Source organism: Chiloscyllium punctatum, chromosome 6 (assembly GCF_047496795.1).
Source record: "Chiloscyllium punctatum isolate Juve2018m chromosome 6, sChiPun1.3, whole genome shotgun sequence".
In the NCBI taxonomy this organism is placed as follows: Eukaryota; Metazoa; Chordata; class Chondrichthyes; order Orectolobiformes; family Hemiscylliidae; genus Chiloscyllium; species Chiloscyllium punctatum.
Window position 1 is genome coordinate 33,171,047 of NC_092744.1, and position 12,602 is coordinate 33,183,648.

The 12,602-nt window shown below is 38.5% G+C and overlaps 1 protein-coding gene across 22 annotated transcripts in view; it reads right to left on the reverse strand.

The window, feature by feature from the left end:
* The window catches only part of LOC140478847 (uncharacterized), a 352,643-nt gene that overhangs the window by 245,986 nt on the left and 94,055 nt on the right, over window positions 1-12,602 (reverse strand). For 19 of the 22 annotated variants that reach the window (XM_072572342.1, XM_072572329.1, XM_072572328.1 and 16 more), the window contains 11 exons: window positions 12,181-12,279; window positions 11,283-11,381; window positions 10,180-10,272; window positions 9,264-9,362; window positions 8,172-8,264; window positions 7,266-7,364; window positions 6,597-6,689; window positions 5,382-5,480; window positions 4,709-4,801; window positions 3,783-3,881; window positions 3,153-3,233 (listed from right to left, as the gene is read on the reverse strand). In XM_072572342.1, coding sequence (XP_072428443.1) covers window positions 3,153-3,233; window positions 3,783-3,881; window positions 4,709-4,801; window positions 5,382-5,480; window positions 6,597-6,689; window positions 7,266-7,364; window positions 8,172-8,264; window positions 9,264-9,362; window positions 10,180-10,272; window positions 11,283-11,381; window positions 12,181-12,279 — 1,047 coding nt within the window. The remainder of the gene's footprint in view (window positions 1-3,152; window positions 3,234-3,782; window positions 3,882-4,708; window positions 4,802-5,381; window positions 5,481-6,596; window positions 6,690-7,265; window positions 7,365-8,171; window positions 8,265-9,263; window positions 9,363-10,179; window positions 10,273-11,282; window positions 11,382-12,180; window positions 12,280-12,602) is intronic. The other 3 variants (XM_072572331.1, XM_072572325.1, XM_072572339.1) reach the window with 3 other exon arrangements.

A 12,602-nucleotide genomic window follows, 5' to 3' on the forward strand; every position in this document is an offset into this window, starting at 1 on the left:
TAATGCTAGTTCAGACTAAACTGGTCGGTGAGCCAGTGAGGTATTTGCTGCACTGTCAAATGAGGGGTCAAGCGACTATGAAGAGGTTAAACAGGCTAGTTTAAGTGCTTATGAATTGGTACCAGAAGCATATAGACAGCAGTTCAGAAACACAAAGAAGGAACCAGGTCAGACTTATGTTGAGTTCGAAAGAATTAAACATAATCATTTTGATCGATAGGTGTGTCCTTTGAAAATCGATAAGACCTTTGAGGTTCTAAGAGAGATTATTCTGCTGGACGAGTTTGAAAACTTACTTCCAGAGATTGTAAGAATTCAAGTGGAGGAACAGAAAGTTCAGGAAATGAGATGGGTAGCAGAATTAGCAGATGAATACATGTTGGTGTGTACGATAATCTTCCAGCCAGAATTTCATCCTGTGAGGGATAGAAGTTGGGAGAAAGGGAGATCCGACACTATCAAACCAAGAGTAGAGAGCCCTGCTAACTATTTACCACAGGATTAAAAAAGAAGCCCAAGAGGGTGGACAGGAGGTGAAAGACCTCAGGAGTTTTCACTGTTATGGAGTGGGACACAGAAAATTACAGTGCCGGTGGTTTTAGAAGGGCACTGGGAAAGGTGTTTTCACCTCCAGAAGGTGGGACATGTAAAGTCACACTGCTGGTCATTATAGAAAGGCACTGTGGGAAAAGATATGGTTAAAAAAAAGCGAAGCCACTGGCATTATTGAAGGTAGTAAAGGAGGCCCCTGAAGAGTCGAGAAGCTGCAGGAGAGTGCACAACCTAGGCAATGCCTGGGTATGGAGTTAGTACCTGATCTCTATAAAGTACTTGCCTCTGTGGGTAAAGTTTACTCAGAAAGAACAGGGGAAGAAGTACAAGAAGTTATAATTTTGAGTGATACAGGATCTAACCAGTTGCTGATAGTAAGGGATGAGCGAATATGCCCTCTTTCTGATCTGTTACCTGAAAGTGTGGTAATTTGTGGGATAGATGGACAGAAATGTAGCTTATGTAAGATCAGGGTGGAGTGCCAACTCAAGACTGGGGAAGTTACAGTGGGAGTGATTGACAGAGTGTCAGTTCCAGGAGTTCAGTTTGTTCTTGGGAATGATTTGGCAGAATCCAATGTGGGACTGAGACCCCTTGTTGTGGAGAAGCCCAAGGAAGACCAAGAAACTGAGGAGTTAAAACAGAAATATCCTGGTATTTTCGTAACCAGATCCCACTATCATAAGTCACAGAACAAAGTGAATAGAAAAGAGAAAGATGAAGGAGTTGAGGATCAGTTAGCAGACACCCTGTTTGACATAATGGTGCAGAAAAAAACTGAACAGGCAGAGGGTTAGACAGAAGTATTTCATCCTGAAAGACTAAGAGACTTGCAACAACAAGACAAGATGATAAAAGATACATATGTGGATGCGTACTCCAAAAAGGAGGCAGAGAATATTCTTGAGGGTTATTATCTGAAAGATAGAATCCTAAGGCAGAAATGGAAACCACGGCAGGTTAGTGCAGAGGAGAAATGGGCTGAAGTGCACCAGATTGTGTTGCGGTAGCATACAGACAGGCTAGTGTTACGAGTGACACGTGAACTACCTGTAGAAGGTCATCTAAGAGTACGAAAGACTCAGGCTAAGGTACAAACACATTTTTATTGGCCTGGAATGCACAAGGATGTGGTTAATATTTCCCCATATGTATCATACATGCCAAATGTCAGCCACAGGTGGTAATAAAGCCAGCACCTTTGTTGCTAATTCCCACGTTTGAAGAACCTTTCACGTGGGTTATAATTGATTGTGTAGGTCCCCTCCCGAGAACTAAAAGTGGGAACCAGTACTTGTTAACCATAATGGATGTGCCTACCAGATTTGGGAGGCAATTCGATTACGGAGTATCAAGGCAAAAAAGGGGTGGTAGAGGAGTTAGTGGCTTTCTTCACATGGAATGGGCTTCCCAGAGTGATTCAGTGGAACCAAGGGTCAAATTTTACTGCTCGGCTGTTTAAGGAGGTTATAGATTGCTAAATCCATTGCGTATCATGCTGACTCCCAGGGAGCTTTAGAAAGGTGACATCAGACCTTGAAGACCATATCGAGAGCATACTGTCAGGATTACCCAAATGATTGGGATAAAGGTATTCCATTTGTATTGTTTGTCATTAGAGATGACCCAAATGAATCTACTCACTTCACTCCCTTTGAGTTAATATTCAGTCATGATGTGAGAGGCCCTTTGAAATAAATTTAAGAAAAATTGACAGGACCAAAGTCAGAGATCTCACATTTAGATGATGTATTGGAGGTGTATGGCTCATTTTTTATTAAGGGGGGGAGGTGTTATGAAGACGTGGGTGTACTGTATCTTTAAGAGAGTTAGAAGCCAGAAGAAACACATGACAACACCAAGTGTTCGCAATAAGGTAACAATATAACATTGGGTCGAAAGCTACACTAGCTGGGTTGCCTTGAAATGACAAGACAGATTCGAATTAGGCCAATCAGTTTAAATTATGCCCTGAAAAATAGCAAACTCCAATCCAGTTTTAATTTAATATATTGACAATTTTAAAGCCAATTACACAGTCCGATGCTTTGGGGTATAAGACAGGGGAAATTGAACAGTTGAGAGGAGAACTGCCAAGCTATCAATATGTAAAGACTGCCTGAAAAATAGCTCTCTTAAAGCTACCTTTATTGATCAGTAACCTGTGAAGCAGATTCCCCAAGAAGAAGAAGAGAGGAATTAAATGAAAACTGAAAGCTGCCTGGTTTTGAGATAAGAAGTTTTGTTTTGTATATCTTCATTGGGAGTTTTATCAGACAAGTATTGTGGAAGGGGAAGGTTAAAGCTAGGTGAGAGGAAGAAGTTGTAAATAATTGTTATTTCATTATTCTCTGTTATACTTTAAGAAATAAAGTTGTTAATTTTTACTTTAAATAGTTCTTGGCTAATCAAATTTTCACAGATTACTGCATGGGATAAATCTTTTCTGTGTTTAGGAGAGTTTACCCATGTCATAACATAATGCAACATCTGCAGTTCTTTTGGGTTTTGCTCTCCTATTTAGAAACTGTCAGTGTAGGAATTAACCGTGGCATGTTTGAAAGTGATATGTCAGACAGGACTTTGAGCCTGAAGTTTACCTGTTGAGGATGATGTGGTTATAGCTGTAGATGGTTCTGTTGAAGAACTTGCCTCTGATGTTGAAGGTGAAAATGATGTAGCTGTTGATGTTCAATCAGAGAACGAAAGCAATTATTCAGTTACATACTCACATCAAAGATAATGATCAGTTCAATGGGTTGAATGAAACGTGACAAACACAGAAGTATTTATTCACATCATATTATCCACCTGATCACAATAATTAGACTTGCACATCAGATTTAATGAATACATGCAAGATTTTTTAAAAAAATGTTAATTTTACCATTTCAGAAACTAGGAAATTTGTTCAAATTAATTATTAGTTACTTAGGGCAACAGTAATGATCTTTGTTTGGATTTTGATTTATGATAGCAGATAGTCTGATTATTTTTAATTTGTTTATTCCCTAATGTTGGCTGGATGTCTCGTTGGCCTTGGAATGTGAAGCCAACAGCACCTGTTCAATTCTCATCTTCTTAAACTGTCCCTCGTCTGTCAGATGGTGTTACACAATTAAAACTAACCAACTCTCGTCTGTCTCCAAAGAGTGTGCAGCACCATGGTCTGCTGGATGTACAGTAAACTTAACTTTACTTCTTGATAGCTAGATTGTAATAAATCCTACCTGTTGTTTCTGGAGTTGTGGAAGATGTCAAAGTAATCTCAGATGTGGTTGTCCCTGTGGAAGTGATTGTTTCTGTGGTCGCAGATGATGTCATATATTCTGAAGATGACATATCAATGAAAGAGTGTAAGTCTCCCTGTATTCATCATTTGTGCAAAATTAAAAGAAAAACATCACTGACTGGAACTCAAGCTGATTGATTAGTCCAGTCTTGAACACAAATGTTATGCAACATCTGATGCGAGTGAAATGGTTTACCATAGCTAGGTCATCCATGATCAGGAAGGTCTTATATGAATTTCCAATATATTTCAGGTATTTTGGAACGGTCATCTGTTATGAGACTATATTTATCCGTTATTAAGCAGGATAAGAATATCTCTGCATGAGCAAAACTGTTTTTAGTAGTAAATGTCATTATAAGAAGTGATTGGTAGTTCTTTGTAAGAAACATTATCAGAGGGCTGGTGTATGACTTCCAATTTATGCCATTAGGAAACTAAATGAAACTTGAAAATTTGAGAAAATTTCAAATGTGTACAAAATGTAGTGTATGTTGTTAATATTTATTGCATATCAGTTATGCTGAGAAATGAAATTGAAAGGCAACAATTAGCCATGAAATTCTGAAAATAAATGAACTTTTCACATTTAGAAAGGAAAACAGAAATTGCTGAAAAAATTCAGCAGGTCAGGCAGCACGTCTGGAGAGAAAGCAGCATTTATATTTCAGGTCCAGTGACCTTCCTTCAGAACTCAAGGCTTTCCAACAATTTCTATATTTGTTTCTGTTACAGCAACATTCGCAGTTCTTTTGAGTTTTACTCTGCCATTTAATAATTGTCAACTGTACTGTCAGTGTAGGAATTAACAGTGGCATGTTTAAAAGTGATTTGTCAGAGAGGACTTTGAACGTAAACTTTTACCTGTTGAGGATGATGTGGTCTCAGATGTGGTTATAGTTGTAGATGGTTCTGTTGAAGTAGTTTCCTCAGATGTTGAAGGTGAAGATGATGTCGCTGTTGATGTTCAATCAGAGAATGAAAGCAGTTATTCAGTAACATAGTCACATCAAAAGATAATGATTATTTTATGGGATGAATAAAGTATGACAAACAAAAAAAGTATTTAATCACTTCAGAGTATCCACCTCATCCCAATAATAATGTTTGCAAAACACATTTTATGAGTAGATGAAACATTTTTGAAAAAAATGTTAGTTTTATCATTTCGGAAAGCAGGAAATTGGTTCAATTTCATTATTCATTACTCAGGGCAACAGTAATGAGCTTTGTTTGGAAAATGCTTTATTGCAGGTGAAGGCATGATCATTTTTAATTTGTTTATTCCATAATTTTAGCTGGATGGCTAGGTTACCAGGGAATGTAATGCCAACAGCGCCGGTTCAAAGCGTAGTCTGGCTGAGATTACAATGACAGTCTCATCTTCTTCAACTCTCCCCTCGTTTGTTGGATAGTGCTACTCAAATGAATCTAACCAACATTCATCTGTCTGAAAAGACTGTGCAGCACTATGCTCTGCTGAGCCGACAGTAAATTTAACTGTACCGCTCGATGGCTGGATTGTAATAAATCCTACCTGTTGTTTCTGGTGTTGTGGAAGCTGTCGAAGTAATCTCAGAGGTGGTTACCCCTGTGGAACTGCTTCCTTCAGAAGTCCCAGAAGATGTTACATATTCTAAGAACGAAACATCAGTGAAACACTATAAGGCATCCTATATTCATAAATAGTGAAAAAGTACGAGAAACACTTCACTGAATTCAACACAAACTAATCTATGGGTGGCATGGTGGCTCAGTGGTTAGCACTGCAGCCCCAGGGTACCAGGATCGACCCCAGCCTCGGGTGACTGTCTGCATGGAGTTTGCACATTCTCCTCGTGTCTGTGTCGGTTTACTCACACAGTCCAAAGATGTGCAGGTCTGGTGAATTGGCAATGCTTAATTGTCCATAGTATCAGGTGCATTAGTCAAGGGGAAATGGGTCAGGGTAGGTTGCACTTCGGAGGGTCGATGTAGACTGGTTGGGCTGAAAGGCCTGTTTCCAACTGTACCGAATCTGATCTGATTACTTTATTCATACACACTTAAATTCTGCAGCATCTGATGTGAGTGAGCTGGTTTGCTACAGCCAGGTCTTCCACGATCAGGAAAGGCCTGCATGAAGTTTCAATATATTTCAAGCATTTCATGAAAGTAATCTGTTATTTGACGATATTTATCCAATATTAAGCAGGATAAGAATATCTCTGTGTGAGAAACACTGTTATGAGCAGCAAGTGTCAATAGAAGAAGTGATTGGTAGTTCTTTGTAAGAAACATCATCAGAGGGCTGGTGTATGACTTCCAACTTAAGCCATTAGGAAACTAAATGAAACTTGCACATCTAAGGAGATATCAAATGTCTTCAAATTTTAGTGTATGGTGATAATATTTATTGTGAAGAGATATTCTGAGATAATAAATTGAATGACAACAATTAGCCATGAAATTCTGAAAATAAATGAATATTTTCCCATTTAGAAAGAAAAGCAGAAATTGCCAAAAGCATTCAGCAGGTCTGACAGCATCTGTGGAGAGAAAGCATCATTAATGTTTCAAGTCCTGTGATCTTTCTTCAGAACTCAATGTTTTCCAACAGTTTCTGTTTTTGTTACCGACATAGTGGCATCTGCAGTTCTTTTGCTTTTAGCTCTCCCATTTAGTCATTGTCGACTGCACTGTCAGAGTAGGAATTAACTGTGGCATGTTTTAAAGTGATTTGTCAGAATGACCTTTGAACCTGCAGTTTTACCTGTTGAGGATGATGTGGTCTCAGATGTGGTTATAGTTGTAGATGGTTCTGTTGAAGTAGTTTCCTCAGATGTTGAAGGTGAAGATGATGTAGCTGTTGATGTTCAATCAGAGAATGAAAGCAATTATTCAGTCACATAGTCAGGCCAAATGATAATGATCACATCAATGGGTTAATAAAACATAACAAACATAAACATATTTAATCACTTCATATTATCACCTGATCGCAATAATAAAGTTTGAACATGCATTTTATGAATACACGCAGGACTTTAAAAAAAATGGTCATTTTGCCATTGCAGAAAGCAGGAAATTGTTTGAGGTTCATTATTAATTACTTAGGTCAACAGTAATGACCACTATTTGGATTTCACTTGATGATAGAAGATAATATTATCATTTTTAATTTGTTTATTCCATAATGTTTGCTGGATGGCTATGTTATGATGGAATGTGATGCCAACAGCACCAGTTCATTTCCTAGTCTGGCTGAGATTACAATGACGGTCTCGTCTTCTTCAACTCTCCCCTCGTTTGTCGGATGGTGCTACACAAATGAATCTAACCAACACTGATCTGTCTGCAAAGAGTGTGCAGCACTATGGTCTGCTGGACGTACAGTAAATTTAACTTTACTGTTTGATGGCGGGATTGTAATAAATCCTACCTGTTGTTTCTGGTGTTGTGGAAGCTGTTGAAGTAATGTCAGAGGTAGTTGGCCCTGTGGAAGTGCTTCCTTCGGAGGTTCCAGAAGATGTCACATATTCTAAGAATGAAACATCAATGAAACGCTATAAGGCATCCTGTATTCATAAATAGTGAAACATTACAAGAAACACTTGACTGAATTCAACTCAAACCGATTGATTACTTTATTCTTGCACACTTAGATTCTGCAGCATCTGATGTAAGTGAGCTGGTTTCCATGATCAGGGAAGGCCTGTATGAATTTCCAGTATATTTCAAGCATTTCATGAAAGTAATCTGTTATGTGACAATATTTATCCAATATTAAGCAGGATAAGAATATCTCTGTGTGAGAAACACTGTTATTAGCACTGTCAATAGAAGAAGTGATTGGTAGTTCTTTGTAAGAAACATCATCAGAGGACTGGTGTATGACTTCCAATTTATGCCATTAGGAAACTAAATGAAACTTGCACATCTAAGGAGATAACGATTGTCTTCAAATTTTAGTGTATGGCGTTAATATTTATTGCGAAGAGATATTCTGAGAAATTAAATTGAAAGACAACAATTAGCCATGAAATTCTGAAAATAAGTGAATACTTTCCAATTTAGAAAGAAAAGCAGAAATTGCCAAAAACATTCAGTAGGTCTGACAGCACCTGTGGAGAGAAAGCATCATTAATGTTTCAAGTCCTGTGATTCTTCTTCAGAACTCAATGTTTTCCAACAGTTTCTGTTTTTGTTTCCGACATAGTGGCATCTGCAGTTCTTTTGCTTTTAGCTCTCCCATTTCGTCATTGTCGACTGCACTGTCAGAGTAGGAATTAACTGTGGCATGTTTTAAAGTGATTTGTCAGAACGACCTTTGAACCTGCAGTTTTACCTGTTGAGGATGATGTGGTCTCAGATGTGGTTATAGTTGTAGATGGTTCTGTTGAAGTAGTTTCCTCAGATGTTGAAGGTGAAGATGATGTAGCTGTTGATGTTCAATCAGAGAACAAAAGCAATTATTCAGTTTCATAGTCAGACCAAATGATAATGTTTACTTCAATGGGATAACCAACATGAAAATATTTAATCACTTCATATTGTTACCTGATTGCAATATAACATTTGCATACGCATTTTATGAATACATTAGATTAGATAACTTACAGTGTGGAAACAGGCCCGTAAGCCCAACAAGTGCACACCGACCCGCCAAATCGCAATTCACCCAGAACCATTCCTGCTTAATATTTACCCCTTCACCTAACACTACGGGCAATTTAGCATGGCCAATTCACCTAACCTGCACATCTTTGGACTGTGGGAGGAATCCGGAGGAAACCCACGCAGACACGGGGAGAATGTGCAAACTGCATACAATCATTCGCCTGAGGCGAGAATTGAACACGGGTCTCTGGCGCTGTGAGGCAGCTGTGCTAGCCACTGTGCCACCGTGCTGCCCACAACTTTAACTCACGGCTGGGCAAATTGTAACTTGCACCAATGGGATTTGAACCCACGCCTCCGTCGAGACTGGAGCCTAAATCCAGCGCCTTAGACCGCTCGGCCACATGACCTGACTAAGCAGGAATTTTTTAAAAATGTTAATTTTGCCATTGCAGAAAGCAGGAAATTGGTTGAAATTCATTATTAATTACTTAGGTCAACAGTAATGACCATTGTGGGATTTTGTTCTTTGATAGAGGACAACATTATCATTTTTAATTTGTTTATTCCATAATGTTTACTGGATGGCTAGTTTGCCATGGAATGTTTGATACCAACAGCATCAGTTCAATTCTGAGACTGGCTGAGATTACGATGAAGGAATCACTTTCTTCAACTCTCCTCTCATTTGTTCGATGGTGCTACACAAATGAAGTTAACCAACACTCATCTGTCTGCAAAGAGTGGCAGCACTATGGTCTGCTGGATGTACGGTAAATTTAACTGTACTGCTTGGTGGCTGGATTGTAAGAAATCCTACCTGTTGTTTCTGGTGTTGTGGAAGCTGTCGAAGTAATCTCAGAGGTGGTTACCCCTGTGGAAGTGCTTCCTTCGGAGGTCCCAGAAGATGTCACATATTCTAAGAATGAAACATCAATGAAACACTACAAGGCATCCTGTATTCATAAATAGTGAAACATTACAAGAAACACTTCACTGAATTCAAACCGATTGATGACTTTGTTCTGGCACACTTAAATTCTACAGCATCTGATGTGAGTGAGCTGGTTTGCTACAGCCAGGTCTTCCATGATCAGGAAAGGTCTGTATGAATTTCCAATATATTTCAAGCATTTCATGAAAGTAATCTGTTATGTGACAATATTTATCCAATATTATGCAGGATGAGAATATCTCTGTGTGAGAAACACTGTTATTAGCACTGTCAAGAGAAGAAGTGATTGGTAGTTCTTTGTCAGAAACATCATCAGAGGGCTGGTGTATGACCTCCAATTTATGCCATTCGGAAACTAAATGAAACTTGCACAAGTAAGGAGATAACAAATGTGTTCAAATTTTAGTGTATCGCGTTAATATTTATTGCGAAGAGATATTCTGAGAAATTAAATTGAAAGACAACAATTAGCCATGAAATTCTGAAAATAAATGAATATTTTCCCATTTAGAAAAAAAGCAGAAATTGCCAAAAACATTCAGCAGGTCTGACAGCACCTGTGGAGAGAAAGCATCATTAATGTTTCAAGTCCTGTGATTCTTCTTCAGAACTCAATGTTTTCCAACAGTTTCTGTTTTTGTTTCTGACGTAGGGGCATCTGCAGTTCTTTTCCTTTTAGCTCTCCCATTTAGTCATTGTCGACTGCACTGTCAGAGTAGGAATTAACTGTGGCATGTTTTGAAGTGATTTGTCAGAACGACCGTTGAACCTGCAGTTTTACCTGTTGAGGATGATGTGGTCTCAGATGTGGTTATAGTTGTAGATGGTTCTGTTGAAGTAGTTTCCTCAGATGTTGAAGGTGAAGATGATGGAGCTGTTGATGTTCAATCAGAGAACAAAAGCAATTATTCAGTTACATACTCACATCAAATGATAATGATCACTTCAATGGGATAACCAAGATGAAAATTTTTAATCACTTCATATTGTCACCTGATTGCAATAATAAAATTTGCATACACATTTTATGAATAGATTAGATTAGAATACTTACAGTGTGGAAACAGGCCCTTCGGCCCAACAAGTCCACACCGACCCGCCGAAGTGCAATTCACCCAGACCCATTCCTGCTTAACATTTACCCCTTCACCTAACATTACGGGCAATTTAGCATGGCCAATTCACCTAACCTGCACATCGTTGGACTGTGGGAGGAAACCGTAGCACCTGGAATAAGTCCACGCAGACACAGGGAGAATGTGCAAACTCCACACTGTCATTTGCCTGAGGCGACAATTGAACGCGGGTCTCTGGCGCTGTGAGGCAGCTGTGATAGCCACTGTGCCACCATGCTGCCCACAACTTTAACTCGCGGCTGGGAAAACTGCAACTCACAGCAATGGGATTTGAACCCACGCCTCCGTAGAGACTGCAGTCGAAATCCAGCGTCTTAGACTGCTCAGCCACACTACCTGACTAAGCACGAATTTTTTTAAAATGTTAATTTTGCCATTGCAGAAAGCAGGAAATTGATTGAAATTCATGACTATTTACTTCGGTCAACAGTAATGACCATTGTTGGGATTTTGTTTTATGATAGGAGATAACATTATCATTTTTAATTTGTTTATTCCATAATGTTGACTGGATGGTTAGTTTGCCATGGAATGTTTGATACCAACGGCACCAGTTCAATTCCTAGACTGGCTGAGGTTACGATGAAGGAATCACTTTCTTCAACTCTCCTCTCATTTGTTCGATGGTGCTACACAAATGAAGTTAACCAACACTCATCTGTCTGCAAAGAGTGCCAGCACTATGGTCTGCTGGATGTACGGTAAATTTAACTGTACTGCTTGGTGGCTGGATTGTAATAAATCCTACCTGTTGTTTCTGGTGTTGTGGAAGATGTCGAAGTAATCTCAGAGGTGGTTGCCCCTGTGGAAGTACTTCCTTTTGAGGTCCCTGAAGATGTCACATATTCTAAGAATAATATATCAATGGAACAGGGTAAGTCACACCATATTCATAAATAGTGAAAGTTTACAAGAAACACTTCACTCAATTCATCTCAAACCGATTGATTACCTTCTTCGTGCACACAAAAATTATACAAAATCTGATCTGAGTGAGCTGATTTGCTACAGCCAGATCTTCCATGATCAGGAAGGGCTTGTAGGAATTTCCAATACATTTCAAGCATTTTGTGATACTAATCTGTTGTGACATTGTATTTATCCTTTATTAAGCAGGATAAGAATATCTCTGTGTGAGCAGCACTGTCATGAGCAACAAATGTCAATGTAAGAAGTGATTGGTAGTTCTGTGTAATTAAGATCACTTCAATGGTTTAATAAAACAGAACAAACTTAAAAGATTTAATCCCTTCATATTATCACTTGATCACAATAATAATGTTTCCACATGTATTTTATTAATACACTCAAGTCTTTTTTTAAAAAAATGTTAATTTTGCCACTGCAGAAAGCAAAAAATTGGTTGAAGTTCATTATTAGTTACTTAGGGCAACAGTAATGACTATTATTTGGATTTTGCTTTTTGATAAGAGATAACATTATCATTTTTAATTTGTTTATCCATAATGGATGTCCAGTTTTCCATGGAATGTGATGCCAACAGCACCAGTTCATTCCCAGTCTGGTTGAGATTACGATGTCAGTCTCGTCTTCTTCAACTCTCCCCTCATTTGTCTGCAAATCGTCTGTTGGACCTACTGTAATTTAACTGTATTGCTTGCTGGCTGGATTGTAAGAAATCCTACCTGTTGTTTCTGGTGTTGTGGAAGCTGTCGAAGTAATCTCAGAGGTGGTTACCCCTGTGGAAGTGCTTCCTTCAGAGGTCCCAGAAGATGTCGCATATTCTAAGAATGAAACATCAATGAAACACTACAAGGCATCCTGTATTCATAAATAGTGAAACATTACAAGAAACACTTGACTGAATTCAACTCAAACTGATTGATGACTTTGTTCTGGCACACTTAAATTCAACACCATCTGATGTCTATGAGCTGGTTTGCTTCCATGATCAGGAAAGGTCTGTATGAATTTCCAATATATTTCAAGCATTTCATGAACGTAATCTGTTTTGTGATGATATTTTGCCAATATTAAGCAGGATAAGAATATCTCTGTGTGAGAAACAATATTATTATCACTGTCAATAGAAGAAGTGATTGGTAGT